Raw genomic sequence first — 19,358 nt, forward strand, 5'->3', positions numbered from 1 at the left:
ATTAAAACTTGCATAGGATTTTTACTTTTTCCACTCTGTACTTCATTATTTTATCTTGGACTGAAAATCTTAGTCCTAAAATACAAGCATAATTCCTTATTTGCGTTATTCTACGATATACTATGTTTTCAAATTAATAAACCATATGATAATAACAATATGGCCTCTGAATAAGGCTGTGGATGTTTTTAAAGTTTCCCTTATGTTTAGAGCACATTCTGCCAAGGATGCACCTTCAGAGTGTTTGCGTTTTGATCTCGCTTTGTGAGGCTGGTCTTGAACCCTCCAAGTACCTGGTGTTCCACATGCCTGCCACCCTGCACGCTCAGTTCTGTTGTGTTTGTTTTTTAAGATCATTTGAAGTAGCTATATAGATGTGTCACTCCTTGGTGCGATATGAAAGCGGTGCTGTGTGCGGAAGAGTTAGGCGGCGGGCCTGACTGTGGTGTCTCAGGGACTTGGAAGAACTCCCATAATTAACCAGTAAGAGGGGCCTGCTGTGAGGGGACCACACCAAGGACATGGCCTCCCAACTCTGCGGTTCTGCAGAAATGTTCATCCGTCAAGGCTGCTCGCTGCTCATTCATGTGGGCTGGAGTTCAGTTATCTCTGCCACCTGCAGAGGGCAGGGCTCACAGATGGCTGTAACTCTGTGATGTAGCTCCAAATTATGTGATGGCTTTTCGTCACCACAGGTGAACATGTGTGCCACATGCGTACACACTTACACACATACTACAATAATGAAAAAATACAAAAATTAGATAAAAATCCTCCAAGTTGAAAACAAAGTTAAAATGAATGAATACTAGGTTTCTGTGAGTCTTGAAATAATTGGTTTCTATCTGACTTGAGAAGACCTATTCTAGATCATTTGTCTGTCTGTGTGTGCACAATTGAAAAATTTTGTAAGCGGGACATTTAACAGGCACCGCCTCTGATGAGAGCCATCACCATAGTAAAAGGTTGGCATTTTCACTCAGTAATTCAGCAACCCTCACAGGCAGACTTCATATTATGATCACAGCATAGTATCTCATCTGTACAAATGTAATTCCTCAAGAATTCTAGCTGAAAGGGGAAAAACTGATCAAAATATATGAAATAATTAAATAATAACAAATAAAAATTAAAAAATCACAAAAACAACCAAAGTTCCAGATGAAGTTTGACCTTCTCCTGCAGATCATGAAAAGTGTGGTGAGGATTCCTCTCACCCACACGGACCACACAGAGTTACCAGGGGAAAGATACAGTTTTCGTGCTTGAACCACAGAAGACATAAGCCTCAGCTCAGCAGACTGCCTTCCAGGGTGCACAACTGAAAATGGCTGAGTGCTTGCTGGCTCAGGGTGCCCCAAAGGTCTCAGCCCATAGCTCCACCACTGTCCAGTACTGAGAAGTCGGCTGTTAGCAACATGTAATACCCACGAGCTGCAGTTCAACTGGAGAGATGGCGCAGAGGTTATAGAGCCCTGACTGCTCTTCCAGAGGTCCTGAGTTCAATTCCCAGAATCCCATGATGGCTCACAACCATCTGTAATGGGATCTGGTGCCCTCTTCTGGAGTGTAGGTGTACATGCAGACAGAACATTGTATACATAACTAATAAGCTTTAAAAAAAGAAAAACAAACACAAAAAAACAGGAAGGCCTTTAGGTTTAAAGGAGGTTAGAAGATGTTTTCATCAGAGCATGTTTTAACACCCCTTTCACAAAAACAAAACAAAACAAAAAAAAAACCAAATACAACCTTTATAGCATGTTTTACTATCATATAGATTTTTTTTTTCTATTGAATGCTCTTTTTATTTTCAGAGTATTACCAGGTCTTCTTGCTTATTTATTTTTCTGTTTGGACTTTGGAAAGAATATACCTAGCTCCAGAAAGCACGTTGATATTTTTATTGTGGTTGTGTTCAGTGTATAAACTAATCTGGTATGTGACAGCTAGATGTTGGGTCTGCCAGTTTAGCAGTATGTGTTTCCTTCATTTTCTTAAGGCCCCTTTCATGTCTTCTAGGACCTGTGTTTAAGTTCAGCTAGCACGGCGCTGCACATGCCCGCTTAAACTAATGTAGATTGTTTTGTGTTTTGGTTTTTTATACTCTTATAAATCCTCACTTTGCAATCCTTAATGATTACATGATAGATTTGATGTTGAATCCCGTCACGTGTTTATTGGCGATCACTCAGGCCAAGTAACCATCCTCAAACTGGAACAAGAAAACTGCACACTGCTCACGTCCTTCAGAGGGCACACAGGTAAGATCTGAGCAAGGCTGCCATCACCTGCAGCTTACTCTGGTGCTCACGCGTTTGAAGGTGAAGACAGAGAACAACCTGGGCATGGGCAAAACCACAGATGATACAGAAGCACTTAACTTGTTGTAAAATGGTTCAGTAGGAAATAACCTTTAAAAAGTTCCTCCATGAAGAGGGACCATTCTGTCTTAAGAATGTTAGGAGGTGGCTTTCATGTGGCTGTAGAGAAAGCCAGTGCTGACATGTTGGCAGGATGCTTGAGACCATGTCACAATGGTGCAAGGTCCCGAAGACTGAGAGGACACTTGTCCTGCTCACTCTTAAAGTAAGAAGACAGTGTGCAGGAAAGATTCCCACCTCCAAGACAGATGGAAAGGAAGCTGAACCATAAAAGAGGACAGACTCGTCTTTCTTATTGGGCCCTTAAATTTATAACCAAGGTGCGCTTTATAGCCAGTGTGCTCAGGATCATGTATGCAAGATATAGAATAATTATTCATAGCCCTGGAAAGACTTGCATTGATGGCAGGAGTTACTATTTTACTGCCATCTTTTGGGGTTGGATTGGTTCCAGAAAATGTTGACTTGGGGAAATGTGATACTGCCTATTTTTATGATTGTTGGGACTTGGTGTGTTTTTGGTTTTTGTTTGATGTTTGTTTTTTGTAAACAACTCATGATTTAGTGTGGAGCTAATACTCCATTTAGATGTCATAGAAAAATAAAAGTAGATGGGAAAGTATTTTTAATTAAATAGTGTCCATTTAGTGGTAAGGGATGTGCAGGGGTGGGGCAGTGAGAGGCCCGGAAGATGGCTCAGCACTTTGAGAGCACTCTGCTCTTGGAGAGGACACAAAAGTGCCTGTAACTCCAGATCCAGGGAATCTGACCTATGATTCTGAGCCCCTGTCCCTCCTTCCTTTACCACATGCTTCTCAGTGTGTTCTGTCTTCAACTGATAGCATTCTTCCTTGACCTTGGAGTATTAAGATTCAGACTGACTACCTACCATTTTCGCATGTGCAAACCAGGAGCCCCATCTGCTATTTACTCTTGAGATTTAGACCATCTACACCAAAAACGAGATTGGCCAGCTTACATGGACAGAGTGCCACTCAGGGAAGCTGTAGCTGCCTGAAATCCTCGGGGATGAGTAAATGTTCACTTCTTAGGGAAGGAGAGAGAGGGCATCCAGGAGTATGCACAGGATCCCGTCACAGCACAGGGATCCAAGAACCCATTCTGTGAACACTGGTACAGCTGCTCGCCCCTCTGAGCATGTACCTCTCTGTCTGAAGGAGGGGCAGACAAGGTGTGGCGCGGTAGCCGGAAAGAGAGCCACAGTCACTTCAGATCATCCCTAACTTACCTTGCCATCCTTGAGAAATCATTAATGAGTTTGAAGCCAAGAAACAGGCATCCAATTCTCTGGAGCTGAGTTGTAACATTCTGGTCTTCCGTAAAAGCAGCATGCACTCTTAATTGCCAAGCCATCTCCCCAGCTCCAAAACTGTCTCTTAAAATGGGGTATTGATGGGGGGTGGGGGAGTGGATAGATTCTGAATAAAATGTAGAATGTTGAAAATCATCCCAGTGGGGGCTAGTAGTATAACTCAGCAGGTGAAGTACTTGCCTAGCACAGGTGAGGCCTGGGTTTGATCCCAGGAACAAAGCATTGCAGGGAGAGTGTGCCTGATGACTAACAAGATTTGATTTAGGCAGCAGTAACCTCTTGACTCTTAAAAAGCTACTTGGGTCCCTTGAGTTCTTTGTTGTTATTACCAAGTCAGAAAGGGTGAGGAGGTGTTTGTGACCACCATGATGTTGGCTTGATATGGCTGAGAGTCCTAGTTTCTGCATTCCTGCTGTTATGTAAAATGTTACTTTGGTATTCGGTCTTAATCTTTGTCCTAGTTTAAAGCATTCTCATGTGATTTTTATCATGAAGCATCCTTGAGGCAGATGACATGGCTCAGGAAGGTTGTTAGCTCACATGAAGACAGATGTAGCAGTCGAGATGCTGCTTCTTGCAGAGAGGAGTTACGCCGATTGCCTGCGTCGAAGACACAGTGCAAGGGTTAGGCTCTTCCTATGTAGGAGGCCTCTTCTGTGCCTTGTGCAGTCCCAAGTTTAGCCAGATCCCATTCTTGGAAAAGAGTTCTTTGTAATGACTGAACAAAGATCAAAGCCAGATCCATTAGGGAGGAAGGTATCTCATCAGTCCAGACCTGACTCACAGACAGCTCCTCAGTGTTTGTGGATGGAGCCCTCGTCACTCGCCCTGACATTCTCCTTCATAGGGAGCCATGGCTATCTGCCCCATTGTTTTTTTTTTTTTTCCCCATTGGGCATTGTCCCATTGTTCCCTTTTATGGGGAGCCCTGGCCAGCACCCCCATCATGCATGCTCTCATGCTGTAGAAAGTTATAACAGAAATGTGGAGTAGTGAAAAAATCAGCCCACCAGCTACCCATTTTAATCAGTGGAGATTTAGGAAAGTAATTTTGTGTTTTAGCTCCCTCTGCTGATTTTTCTTTCTGGAGTGAAATGTCAAGTATCAGGATTCTTTTCTGAAGTAATTTCTCAATACACTCTTCTATTAAAAAGCTCTGAATTGAGCTGAACTAATCAGGAAAACCTATTTTGACCACTGTATGTTTGACTATCAGTAACATCTTCTTTATTTGTTTTGTAAGGTAAGGTCTTGTTGTGTAGCTCAGGCTGGTAGATGAGTGTAGCTCAGTCCTACACTCATAGAGAAGTGCCTGCCTCAACCTCCCAAGTGTGCTAAAATCACTAGTGTGAGCCACCACGCTCAGTCCAACATTTTTTTTTATTAACATGAACATAGGAGAAGCTGGAGAGTTTGAATGTCACATGTCAAAGCCTTCTAATCACAATTAAGCACAGCCTCATGTTTTCACTGGTGAAGAGAATCAAAAGGAGTATTGTGACTATTACAAAAGCAACCGAGCAAACCACAAAAGTCCTGTGCAGATATGCATCTTCAAAGAGCTACACTGAGAACTTTAACTTATGGTAAATGGACACTTGCAGTCATCTTTCCATGAAGTCTAACTCATGCACGTAGATTGCCACTGAGCTGTTCAGCATTAGCTTGCTCTCTGCGTGAATGGTGCCAGTGTGTGTGGACCAATAACACGTACATAGTCCTTACCATCACTCGCCTTCAGTCTGGCCTGGAAACACGTTGGGCTAACAATTGCAGGTAATTCATCCAGACGTTATGTGGGTGGACATGCTATGAAACACCTTGATGCCACCCATGGGCTGCTCGGAAGCAGTAAGAGAGTATTGTTTGTGCAAGAGAAAGCTTGCCAGAATGCTGGAGTTACTAGCAGTTAAAGGGGGAGAGAGGGCTGGAGAGGTGGCTCAGCAGCTAAGAACACTGGCTGCGCTTTCAGGGGCCCAGGTTTGATTCCCAGCACCCACATGGCAGCTCACAGCCATCTGTAACTCCATTTCCAGGAAATCTAATGCCATCTTCTGGCATTTGCAGGCACCAGGCATGTTCATGTGTATGTGCAGACAAAACATACACACATAAAACTAATACCATGCAGACAAAATACACATATACAATTAAACTTAATCGAGAGAGAAGGGAGAGCTTAAAGGGGTAGTTCACAAATCTTTATCACTTCAGCCTGGAATGAAACGTAGTGACTCTAATGATGTTTTATTTAAGAAGCACAGTGGTCTGAGCACTGACTCGGGCCCCCACTAGCTAATTATTGCCCTGCCCAACTCAGTGCTGAGGGTGAGGTACCACACTCTGAGGAAGTTATGCTGTCACTGGCAAAGAAAGACCCAGCATTTTCTCACTCCGAGTTCAGTTTTGCAAGGCTTTTGTACATGCCTTTAAAAAAAAAAAAAAGTTCACTGAGCATTTTGGTAATGGTATTAAATTTCTAAAAACATTTAGACTCTGACCTAGATCCACATTAGATATTCTTGTATATGTAACAATTAAAATGTGGCACAAGGGGGTGGAGTCACATCCAGGAGGCTAAGGCAGGGTAAACACTTAGGCAGTTAGAGGCCAGCATGAACAGCACACCAAGCCCTTTTTGACTAAAAGTTATAAGGGGAAGCCAGAGAGATGTCTACACAGCAGTTAAGCTTGCTGCTCTCATTAGAGGGCTGGAGTTGGGTTCCCAGCACCCACATTAAGAGACCCACCCATAACTCCACCCATAACTCCACCCCCAGGGGATCTGATGCCCTCTTGTGGCCTCTACAGGTACCCACATGAATGTACACATACATGCTCATACACATAAGTTTTAAAAGTTGAAAAAAACAACGAAAGAAATATGAATATGTATTGAAACGCTTATTTCAGCAGATTTATAATACTCTGCTAAAAAGGTAAAAGCCACCCAATATGCATACATGTTGTAAGATACTGCCCGGCCAGTGACGATTATTTTCTAAAATATGTATAACAGATTTGACCATTTTAATTCTTGTGCTGTTTTTGTATTTGTTCTGTGGTGATGGAGTTTGCACTGTGGGCCTTGTGCATGCTTAGCAGGTGTTTCAACGCTGTTTGCATCCCTGGCCATTTCATGCATTTTTAAGTATACAGATTTCTGTAGTTACCTAACTTTATAAAGAACCCCTCGTCCATTCAGTCTCTTTAGATGAGGAATCCTTTCAAACCATTCTTTCTCACAGTGCCCACAGCTGTTTAAGTCTGATGTGGTGCTTTAAGAATCTGAGCTAGTCACCTTTCGTATTTTATAGGAAAGGCCTGTCACCTCACCTTGTCTCCTTGAGTGCAGGGCCTTCTCTAGTGAATCAGGCCACTTCAGATTCCCGAGCATTCGATTCCAAAAAGCTCAATTGGGTGAAGGCGTCACATTAGCAGCACTGCTTACTGAGGAAACGGTGTCCTGGCCCTGCTTCATCTGCGAGGAGGAAGGCCAAGGCCAAGGACTTCCTGTTCTCATCATTCAGCTGCCTGTGCATAGTGAACATCTCACAAGCCAGGCAGAGCTGTTTCTGCTAGAGACACCAATGAACAAGCCGCAGCTCTGGCCTTCCAGAGCTTCCTGTCTGTGAAGCGATAGCCACTCTAGGGAAAGATAGTCTGTGAGTGATGAGAGTATTGGTGGGGAGGGGGTCACCTCTAACTAAGGACATGGGATTTAGGAAATGCTTGGCATGAATTGGAGGGGAAAAAAAGTTCTGTATTTTCACTCCTCTGCCCAGAGTCCTGCCCTGGCACTGTGCTTCGCTGCTGTCGAGGGAAGGTTGCGTTGGTAAGGGCACACATTGCGGGGGGAGTGAGGGTCAACGTGAACAGGAGAATGCAGTGCAGGAAGAGGAAGAGGCAATCAATGGGAGTTAGGGGCTTTCTGTGATCTGCAGAGTCTTCTGGGACAGTTAGGAAACTTGCGTAGACACCTCCAGGGCTTAAGACTTTATTAAACCAAATTGATCAGTTTTGAAATGTTAGCTTCCAATAAATAGGAAGCTACTTAATCTTCTCAGTATTTTAAATAATATTTAAAAAACTGAGTGTTTCTGAGATTCGTAGGTATTTGTTGGCTGAGTGCTCACTTCATATAGAAAAATTCTTTCTATTCTCAGTATTTGAGAAACTTGATTTATAAGAGGATTGGGGAGAAGAAACTGTTGTCATGCTGGGTAGCCATACCGCGGAGCGCCTCCATCACAGGCCTATGTAACTGACCCAGGCGGCTCTCCTCCAGGAATTGAGTGGTTGTAGTGACCAAAGTAGTTCCCTGTCATAGGTGAGGATGACTCTGGCTTCTTTCTGTTCTAAAACACTGGCTTAGGAGAAGAAGGTGTTTCCTTAGCTCATACTTCCAGATCACAGTTCATCATTGAGGAGAGTCGGAGCAGGAGCCCAAGCGTAAATCAGAAATTGGAGGAACGCTGCTTGCTGGCCTGCTCACTGGCTCATGCCTCACCAGTGGTTGTAGACCTCTCAGGGCCAGCTGCCTAGAGATGGGGTCACCCACCATTCACCCAGTCCCCTGCGTTCACAACCTGGAGCCTCCCACGCAGACATGCCCACAGGCCGGCTCAACCTAGACAGTCCCCTCTCAGGTGACTCTAGACTGTGCCAAGTTAACAGTGGAAGCTAAGTAGAACAAGGGTGCCAGCATTTAGGGTATAACTGATTCATAAAGAATTTGTAAACTCACATTCCCAAAGAGACTATTTCTACCTTGGATATTGACCTAATTATACCTGATATTAAAATATAAAAACAGACCACAGTATTCTCAAATAAAGATGTGCAAATAACCAGCAGTTCTATGGGAAAGTGCTCAGTATCACTAATCATCAAGAGACATCAAAAGCTCATCGCAGTGTCATCTCTGCAGGTAGCATGGTGTCCTGGCTAGTGTTGTGTCAGCGTCACACAAGCTGGAGCCCTCTGAAGGAGAAGCGGAGAAAACGCTCACATCAGACGGGCCTGTGGGCAAGCCTGTGCTGCCTTTTCTTGATTGATGATTAATATGGGAGTGGCCTGCTCATTGTGGGCAGCACCACCCCTGGGCTGGTGGCCTTGTGTACTGTAAGAAAGGAGGCTGACTGAGAAAGCCATGAGGAGCAAGCCAGTGAGCAGCACCCCTCCATGGCTTCTGCTTCCCTTTCTGCTTCCAGGTCCCTGCCCTGCTTGAGTTCCTGCCCTAACTCCCTCAGTGACAGACTGTTAGCTGGAAGTGGAGGATGATAGAAACCCTCCCTTCTGCATTGCTTTAGGTCATGGTCATGGTGGTGTATCACAGCAACAGAATCTCCAGCTGAAACAAATGGTATTGATAGACAGTGGCAAGTGGGGCAGAGGTGTTGGAAACGTGCTGCACACTGGCGGGAGAATTGTCAATTTTTTTTTTTTTTTTTTAGAATTGTCAATTCTTTATAGAAGACATTCATATAGAACCCTACAAAGAATTGTAAATCCTTTATGAAATGCACCTTACGGAAGGCATTATGGAGGGTCTTTAGAAAATTAAAGCTAAACTTGTAGGCCCGGTGGCACATGCTTGTAATCCTAGAATTCAGGAGACAGAGTCAGGAGGATCACCAAAAGATTGAGGACAGGTTAGGCTACATAGTGACACCCTGTCTCAAAACAAATAAATACAAAATAAAATTCTACATTATCCAGCTGCTAAGGTTATAGTCAAAGAAAACGGAATCTGTATGTCAGAGATTGCTGCCCCCTGGTAGGATTCCTCACAACTCACATAACTAAGACATGGGAACAGACAACCTAACATATTATGAATGGAAAAAGGAAATGTTTTGTGCAAACACACATAACGTGCCATAAACGTAGATGAAATTTGTCAACCACATTGGATGGGCTAGAGGACATTATGTTAAGTGAAGTAAGCCAGACACACAAAGAAGTACCACTCGGGGGCTGGAGAGATGGCTCAGCAGTTAAGAGCACTGGCTGCTTTTCCATAGGACCTGAGTTCAATTCCCAGCACCCATATGGCAGCTCACAAGTGCCTGTAACCCCTGCTCCAGGGTATATGACACGCTCATACAGAAACACATACAGGCAAAACAGCAATGTACATAAAAATAAGTTAAAAAAAAAAAAAACCTGGCTGTAAATTAGGCTCTAATCTTCAAACAAAAAAGCAGCAGCAACAACAACAAAAAGAAGCGCCACACCACTTCACATGGAATTTTAAGAAGTTGGCCTCTTAGAAGTAGTGGACACAGCAGTGGTGCCCATTTGGGCAATGGGCAATCAGTTGTAGTTAAAAAGATTAAACTCTGGTGTTTTGTTGCACGGAAGGGAACTTATTAGCAGAATGGCACTGTATATCTCCCAAGTGGCTGGACAGGATTTCGAATACTCTCTGATGAATGTATGATGAGATGAATACGCCAACTATGCCTTTGGTTTGCCTTTTATATGATGCATACCTGAAGTAAAACATCACACTGTACCCCACAAGTATGAGTGTGTTAAGAAAGGAAGAGATCTGAGTGAGCGTTTCAGTTCTCATTTTCTTCTCATTTGTTATTGTCAGGACAAAGAGCAGGTAGTAGCTAAGAAAGTGTGGTTAATACCTCCAAATAGTGTGCTGGTTCCATTCTCAGAATTACACCAGTGAATTGTCCTCTGTTGTTTATAGTTGAGGTTTTTATTTTTTATTTGGGAGAGCAATATTTCTTTTGGGGGGTGTTCTCACCCACTCATTTAACAAATACTTACTTAATTCAGGGACTGTGTGGGTCCTGTCCCATCAAGTTCCCTTTTTGTGGCGAGGATATTGTTCTGTGACTAACACCTGCTTTGTGCCTGTTCTCTTAGGAGGAGTGACAGCACTCTGCTGGGACCCGGTCCAGCGCGTGCTGTTCTCAGGCAGTTCCGATCACTCTGTCATCATGTGGGACATCGGTGGGAGAAAAGGGACAGCCATCGAGCTCCAAGGACACAAGTAAGGCTGCTGCTGGTGCTCTGACTAGCATGGTATTTCCTGTGTAACCCTGACTGTTCTCAACCTCATGGACGTCCCCGCCTCCAGCTCTTGAATGCCAAGGTTACGGGTATGTGCCACTATACCAGCTGGCACTCTGAGCTCTAGATCTTTTCCCATTCTTAGGTACTCAATAGAATACCCATTGTTTCCTGACCGGCCCCATGACCGTCTTTCCCCTAATAGTGTTTTCTTAGATCCAAAACTTGCGGGTGACGTAATGCACTTTGATTTTAAGCAGTAGGGAGCGTCTGCTGCCGTTTTGTCGGGATCCACAACAGACTGCAGCAGAAGGGTAGGGCACTGAAGCTGATCTCAGCCAGCATTCTTAGGCCCACACAACTCATGCACTTCTCCTTCCCAAAACGCTAACTCTTAGTTTCCTTCCTGTTTCTCCCACCATATGTAAGATTTTCCTTATGAGTGTCCTTATTTGGGAGGTCAGTGTGGTCTGACATGGTGGAACTTTCCAATAATCCCAGCCCATGGAAGATAGAGGCAAAGGAAAAGGTTTAAGGCCATCTGCAGCCAGCCCAGGCTACTTGAGATCCCACTCAGAAAAGCAAATAAGTGAATGAACGAATCCTTTGGTAAAGAAATGGCCTATTTGTAAATAAATGTGCACTGGGAGGCAAATTGCATCTGACGCTATGAAAGGAGGAGAGTTCTCACTCTCCTTCCGTGTTGGAGGGCAGTGAAGGCAGGGGCAGCCTGCATAGAGCTTCCTTTAAGTCCCTGCCTAAGGGCAGTGCTAGGGAACGTCAGAAGAAGGGGCAGTCTTCCATTTCTAGTTACTGACTAAACACATAATAGGCTAAAATCTTATCTGTTAGAGGTGTTTTGGAGGGTGGAGTCCTCTTGTACAAAGCAGGGCTGTGTTTATCAGTTAGCATTCAGGCTGAGGCTGAGAGTACTGGGTACTCTTCTGGAGGACCTGGGTTCAGTCTCCCCACCCACTTAGTGGCTCAAGCCAGCTGTAACTTTTTTTTTTAGTTATTTTATTTTATTTTTTGTATTAATTACACTTTATTCACTTTGTATCATCCCATAAACCCCTCCTTCCTCCCCTCCTAATCCCTCCTCCTTCTTCACGCATGCCCCTCCCGAAGTCCACTGATAGGGAAGGTCCCCTCTCCTTTCTTCTGATCCTAGTCTATCAGATCTTGTCAGGAGTGGCTGCATTGTCATCTTCTGTGGCCTGGTAAGGCTGTCCCCCCCCTCAGGAAGAGGTGATCAAAGAGTAGACCAATCAGTTCATGTCAGAGACAGTCCCTGTCCCCATTACTATGGAACCCACTAGGAGACTGAACTGTCATGGGCTACACCTGTGCAGGGGTTCTGGGTAATCTCCTTGCATGCTACGTGGTTGGACTATCATCCTCAGGAAAGACCCATGTACCCAGATTTTTTGGATCTGTTGCTCTCCTTGTGGAGCTCCTGTCCTCTCCAGGTCTTACTAAATGCCACTTTTTTTCATAAGATTCCCTGCAATTTCCTCAAAGGTTGGCCATAAGTCTCAGCATCTGCTTTGATAGTCTGGAGGGCAGAGCCTTTCAGAGGCCCTCTGTAGCAGGCTCCTAACTTGTTCCCTGTTTCCTCCTTCTTCTGATGTCCATTCTCTTTGCCTTTCTGGATGGGGGCCATCTGTAACTTTAATTCCAGATCTGGCATCCTCTCCTGGCCTCTGCAAGCACCAGGCACTCAAGTGGTACACAGAAATGCATACAGGTGAAGCATAACCATAAGATAAAGATGAAAAAGTATACACACACAGACATTCATTCCAGGGGGGTTTGACCTGTGTTGTCACAGAAGGCCTCATTCTTTGAAGGGCTCACTTTTGTTTTTATGTTCTGCTGTTGCTGGCTTCTCATTCTTAATGAATTTTGACAGGGGGCCAACCCTGAATCTCCATTGCACTGGTGCTATCAGGGTACATGGCTGGGCCTGATAGGACATGTTTCCTCTAGAACCCTAAGAAGCATGAGGCCGTCCCACTGAGTGCGGTAGTCACAGGAGGCAGATCTCGCTCGGGAGATCTGCAGGGGTTTTCTGTCCTCCTCGGGACACGCACAGTGTGTATGTGGAGGGTCCCCATCTGCAAAGTGGTATAACTGCTGCTGTGACCGTAGATGAGACATGAAGATAAGATGTCTCTCATTCCCCCACCTAGATTTTAACTGGGAAGGAGTTAAATTTCCAATCCTAAGTCAGGAAATCTCCAAGCAGATTTTTATAAAGCCTGAGGCCTGTCATTCATTACTAGTTCACTCTCCTGTACTGGAAGATTAACAGTCCTGAGGCCTCGGAACAGAGTTGTCCTGTGCTGCCCCCAGCTGTGAAGGGTGAAGTGCTTTCTTCCGAACTCTTTGGCTTTACAAGATCATCGATGTATGTATCCGGATGCCTTAGCACAGTGGTCCTCAACCTGTGGGTCAAAAGCCCCGTGAGGGTCAAACAACCCTTTCACAGGGGTCACCTCAGACCATCAGAAAACGCAGTTATTTACATTACATTTAATAATGTAGCAGAATTACAGTTATGAAGTGGCAATGAAGATAATCTTACGGCTGGAGGTCACCACACACGAGGAGCTGTGTTAAAGGGTTATGGCATTAGGAAGGTTGAAAACCACTGCCTTAACAAATAAATGTAGTTCAGTCATAGTTACAAGTCTGCCCAGCTGGGTAGAGGATAGATTCCTCGTCTTGCCTTTGAGTGTCAGAAGGGAGGCACTCCATACTTTTAAAAGCATGACTTTTTGAATGAATGAATGAATGAATGAATGAATGAATGAATGAATGAATGAATGAATGTGAGTGGCTTTATATTAGTCATTAGTTAATAAAAGAAGTGCTTAGATGTTTCTAGTCCATAGGAAAACCTATACATAAGCAGTAGAAAGTGCTAAAGTGAGGGCTGGGGAAGCAGCTCTGTCAGTGGAACGCAGGCCACACAAACACAAGGGCCTGAGTCTGATCACAAGGACTGTTAAAAAGCAGGGGATGCTAGTGTGTTCTTGTAATCACAGTGCTGGTGAGGCAGAGAGAGATGGATGGGCGTTGCTGCCCAGCCAGTGAGGCCTTAAATTATGAAAAAAAAAAAAAGTGGGAGACTTTGTAGCCCTGATACCCAATATTGATCTGTGGCCTCGCCCTGCGTGTGCACACCCCTCCCGGAGCTGCAGACACACAGAATGCTGAAGCGAGTGCGCGCCTGGGTACACAGCTAGCTTCCTCGTGGCTTGGGTGGGGACTGGCATCGGTGGTATCCTCACTAGGCAAGTTTTGGTACCGTCAGTTTTGTACGATAGCGGTCAGATGTGTCCTATTAATACAGACCCCGTGGAACCAAACAACCCAGAAAAGTGTGCGGGCTCGCAGCTGACACTGCGTGAAAATAGACCGCGTCACTTCATTTTGCCATTTCAAGTGTGTCAGTCTGACTGACAGTTCGTCTTCCTAACTCTGTGACCATAATAATTTATAAAACTCACAAAGATTTGGTTTGTTTGCTTGGTTTTTGTTTTTTTTTTTTAAATTGCTTTTATTTGCTTTTAGAAAGTCTTGCTGTGTAGCCCAGTTCAGCCTTGCACTCTGGATCTTCTTTCCTAAGTCTTTCTAGTGCTAGGATTACACGTGTCGCGCAGCTCCTGGCTGTGAAGACTTTTGGTCACAAGAAAGGCAGGAAGAAAGGCTAGCCAGCTCCATAAAACGTGGCCTAACTGTGACTGTTTCTGCAGTGAGTGCCAGCCAACCACACTTTCCTTCTCAGCCTTGCTCCACCTACCTGGAGTCCCACAGCACTCTGTTCACACCCAAAATAATAACTTCTGCTGGGCATCTTATTTTGTTTTTTTCCTGAGCCTGTTACTTGCTTTGCCAAGGCTCGGAAACCAAGCCTAGAGAATTCCTCCCCTAAGGCATCTTCATTGATAAATCCTTGTTGTCCAGCTCCCCTAAGTTCCTAGTGGACTATACTTCTTCATACCTCTCTAGTCCTGACCCCTTCTCCTGTGAGGGCTGTATAGACCTGGGCTTAATAAACTCTTAAAGTGACAAGGCACTTTTGATTCAGTGAGCATCATTCTTAAATATGAAAGAGGCTTGGTTGTGCAGTTGCTTTATTGGATTATATCTTGTGGGTGGGATTGGGGGTTGTGTTCCCAGCAGTGTATGTGGAGATAAAAGCTTGATATTGGGTGTCATCCTCATTTTTTTTTTAAAGACTGCGTCTTTTACTGAAGCCTGAGTTCACTGATTCGGCTAGGCTGAATGGCCAGAGAGCCCTGGGATCCACCTGTCTCTGTCTCCCCAGCCCTGGGAAGCATACTTAGCTTCTTATGTGGGTCTTTGGGACCCAAACTCAAGTCCGCATATTTGTGTGGTAAGAATGTCACTGATTGACCAATCTCCCCATTCCCTGTAGATCGATTGTTGTAGAGCCCATTGAGTAACTGTATTATGAAAATTAAGGGACACCTTAACAGCTTGAAGTTGTAGACAGTGTGAGATTGGCTATTTTTAAAAGTTTTTATTTTATTTAGATTATAAAAGGAGAACTTGCTAGGTTTTAGGTTAAACATGGCTTAAAGGAAGAGGAAAGACATCACTCTGTATCCAGGAAATAAAATGTTAAAACATCAGCAGGATTACAGACAACATATCCATAGTTTGGTTCATTTTGTTCTATGAGTAAGCTGTAAGGCTTGTTCTGTTGGATCCTGGCTTAAGGATTCCTGTTCGTGATGGCATCTGTAATCAGAACAAAGTGAGTTCCTGTAATTTCAGGGAATCTTGATTAATCCACTGCACAGTTGAAACACTGTCTAAGCAATGTGATGACACCCAGTGGCCTGTGACCGAGGGTCTGTTCATCTCAGCGTCACTGTTCTCAAATACTGGGGGATGCCATTTTGTTCTGGAAGCTCGGAAGCCATCAGAGGGACACAAAGGATACGTGTAGCCTATAGAGATTTAAGGCCTTCATGACTAATATGTCAAATGGTCTCACAAAGTAACCCAGGCTGCCTTGGAGCTTGAGATTGCCCATCCCAGCCACAAATTCATGACAGTTTTTCTGCCTCCACCTCCCAGGGACAGAATTACCAGTGTGAGCCGCTACACCTGGATCTTTCGTTTGTTTGTTTTCTTTTTGCGATGTTAGGTTTTGAATCTAGAGCCTTATGTGTACCAGCAGCATTCTGCTACTGTCCCCAGCACAGACCTGATTCTGCCAATAAATAGTAACACATGTAATACAGTTGTAGGCAGCATCTCTTTCTAACGGGAGGGAGCAGACCTTACCGTTTTCTGGGACCTCTCTGGGAAGTCTGTTGAGAGTCTTGTCACAAAACATCTTGAAGGTTATATTTTTTTTCTGAATAGTGACTCAGTGTGAAAAGTCAAAATCAGCTGTGCTGCTGAGTCCAGGGGAACCAGCCACAATAGGAACACTGGCTCTCTACGCAAAGGACTAAAGAACACTTTAACATAAATACAGACCACAACACCATTTTAAGGGATGGAGCTTTTCCCCCAAGTGAGTGTCCTTCATCTTTCTCTCTTCTTAAAAAAAAAAAAAAAAAAAGGGACGTTAGTCAAGTTAATATAAAGAACCAAACCAAATTCTGAAGACAGACTCTGTCAGCTAGGCAGTTCCCCAGAAGGTAGAGAGTATCTTCTCACACTGTGGTCAAAGGCAGTCATCCGTGCATCGAAGAAGCAGCTGCAGCTGAGGAACATGGCCAGCCCTGGAATGCTGCTCTGGACTTGTTTCAGAGACCGTAACCCAGAACCAACGACCTCCTTCCAAGTCCACCCCTCATTCTGGGACCATTTGGCATTCTTTTCCTCACCGAAAGTGTATGGGGTTTCCCAGGCTAAACACTGAGTGGTGTTAATGAATGCTGGAGACTGGACATCTGTGTCCCACTAAGGCCAGACAGTGGGAGAACTTTCAAGAACATCAAACAGTGGGTTTTTCTCTCCATGATTTTCCTGGTTTGGAAAATTATTTTTCCCACATAATATGTCGAATGTCCAAGTGGAATGGATTCCTCATTGCGGTTTTCAAATGAATCTGTTTTATTCTTGTTTTGGTTTTTAAATACAGTAAATATTTTACCAGTGTTTTAAATCAGGGTTCTTTGGTTTCCTCAAGTATGTTGAAAATAAAGTAAGGACAGGGCCTTCGACAGTGGCCTTTCATCCCAGCACATCTGTCTCCCTAGTGCTGAAATAATAAATCTGCAATTACCACAACTGGCGCCAGCTGACAGTCTTAATTACTCATTTTAATTGTAGTAATTACCAAGGTAACTAATTGATATTTCATGGAGAAAATCAGGAGGAGGGGGGATAGAGACAATTGGGAACTGCCTTATTCTACAAGCGTCTTAGAGACCACCAAAGCAAATGCACAAACACTTCCCCTGTGACACGTAAATCCACTTAGGGGGAACTATCAATCACTTATAACCAGGTCGGCAATCGTCTCCTATGTGAGTGTTGGTAACTCACTAAAAGTACTTTCTCCTGGACCTGCGAAGGCTGAAGCAGCATTTAAGCTCATTTTAGGTCTGACCGTTAGCATGTTGAAGAGGCTGTGAAGATTCCTAGCTCCTCCTTGGTTGCTAAGGTTCAGGTGTTGTCTGCCATCGGTGGGCTCTGTGATGTGGAGCCTGTTCTTGCTCTCTGGAACCAACTCTTGGTCTCTTTAACAGTGACAAGGTCCAGGCCCTCTCCTATGCACAGCACACAAGGCAGCTCATCTCGTGTGGCGGGGACGGTGGCATTGTCGTCTGGAACATGGATGTGGAAAGGCAGGAGGTAGGTGAGGCCGGCAGGTCTGATTCTGCTCCCCTCCTGATTAAGCCGTGATATAAGATACATTGTGTCATAAGTGAGAAAACTCCCAAGGCATAACTGCCCTGAGTTTGGTTTTAATGGAGATACATACTCTTCCTCCTCCTCCTTCTTTCTTCTTCTTCCTCTTCTTTCTCCTTCTCCTCCTCTTCTTCTTTTTTTTTTTTAAAAAAAAAAAAAAAAAACAAGACAGAGTTTCCCCGTGTGGCCCTGGCTGCCCAGGACTCCCTCTGTAGGCCAGACTGGCCTCAAACTCACAGCTGCCCCTGCTCTCCAGTGCACGAGTTTGCCACCCCACCGGCTGATACTTCATCTTAAGCACAGATTTAACTTTTACCACGGCACCTTTTAAACTAGTTTTGTTTTTTAATCTATAAGCATTTTAACAACTAATATGCTTACTGAATATTCCCTGGACAAATATTTTGAAGTTAGCCATTTTCTGTTGACCTAGAATCATTCTGGGCAAATGTTCTGGTTGACAGTCAACACTCTTGAAATTTATTCCTTGTCGGATGTGAGAATTAAAGAGAAAAGGCACACTTTTTAACGACAAACGTAATTTCACCGGTCATTTTTTTTTTCCATCCCCTCACTCAGTCTCAGACCAAGAGAGCCCCCAGTGTTAGCCACAATGCAGTGCCCTCAGATGCCAGTAATTAAATGCTTAGGAAGATTGCAGCTTTATTTTTCGGAGCCATTCATCCACAGGAGTTCTATTAGTAACTAATTAAAACGGTCGTTACTGGTAGAAAGCCGGGAAATCTAGAATATTGCTTTTGAAAACTACAGTTGGCACCATCCGTATGCTGGCTGGGATCATTACGACCCATGCTAGTCATGTTAAGCAGCCTGCCCTAGAACTGGGGGTTGTCCTGATGTGCTTTGAGTTAGGACAGTCAGGCCTAATGCAGGCCTGGCTTTGGGGGGCTTTTTGAAATGGAAGAACAGCCCAGAGAAATATAATGTTGTTGTTTCCAAAGATGAAAGTAAGCATTTGGGAGCCAGCTTTGGGCCATTTTGACATGCATATATATGAACATTCAGTACATGTCAATGGGTTTAAGATCTTGTTGATTGGCAGCTCTGATGAGCAGTGGGAATGGTTCCATCCATCTTTTGCAAACCCCATACTTTATAAGCATCAGGGAACTGTTTCCTTCGTACAGCAGAGGCTGCAGGAAACTAAGAGTAGCAAGGTTTGTTCTAACCTGATTGCTGACAGCCTTTCTAGAAAGTTGAGAGTACTATTAAGTGGTATCAATAATGACATCACAGCCAACACTGGGAACACAGAAGGTCGGCGGTAGGTGTTTCGGAAGGGGTGTTATGACTAGCTGCCACGGAAGGGTTCAGTGGGGCTCACACAGGCTATCACTGCAAGGTTTGTGGGCGTTTCAGGCTGAGAAAAACCAGGCGTAAGAGCAGGGTGAGTGGGAGAGGTTGCTGTGTTGTCAGTGCTAATGGGAAGTTGGCAGCAGTCAGGGTTAGGAGGTGCAGATGGAAGACAGTTTGGGGCAGGTGAGGGGGCACGCTGCATGGCTGGGTACAGGTCAGCGCGACACTGTGTCTGTCTGTGCGGCTAGAGAAGGTGTTGCCTACATCTAGTTCAAAAACACTCCTTTACAAATAGAAAACAGGTCTGTCAGCCGTGACACCCCCATTGAGAAATCCCATACTTCCAAAAATCTATAACTTCACAAAACCTCTCCACGTGGGCA

The 19,358-nt window shown here is 44.4% G+C and overlaps 1 protein-coding gene across 1 annotated transcript in view; it reads left to right on the forward strand.

The window, feature by feature from the left end:
• Wdfy2 (WD repeat and FYVE domain containing 2) overlaps positions 1-19,358 on the forward strand; it is a 140,092-nt gene that overhangs the window by 110,476 nt on the left and 10,258 nt on the right. Inside the window, exons 6-8 of the mRNA XM_055609685.1 lie at positions 2,152-2,264; positions 10,606-10,732; positions 17,496-17,601. Of these exons, the coding sequence (XP_055465660.1) occupies positions 2,152-2,264; positions 10,606-10,732; positions 17,496-17,601 (346 nt within the window). The remainder of the gene's footprint in view (positions 1-2,151; positions 2,265-10,605; positions 10,733-17,495; positions 17,602-19,358) is intronic.

Source organism: Psammomys obesus, unplaced genomic scaffold, assembly GCF_907164565.1.
Source record: "Psammomys obesus unplaced genomic scaffold, mPsaObe1.curated_primary_1811, whole genome shotgun sequence".
Lineage (NCBI taxonomy): Eukaryota > Metazoa > Chordata > Mammalia > Rodentia > Muridae > Psammomys > Psammomys obesus.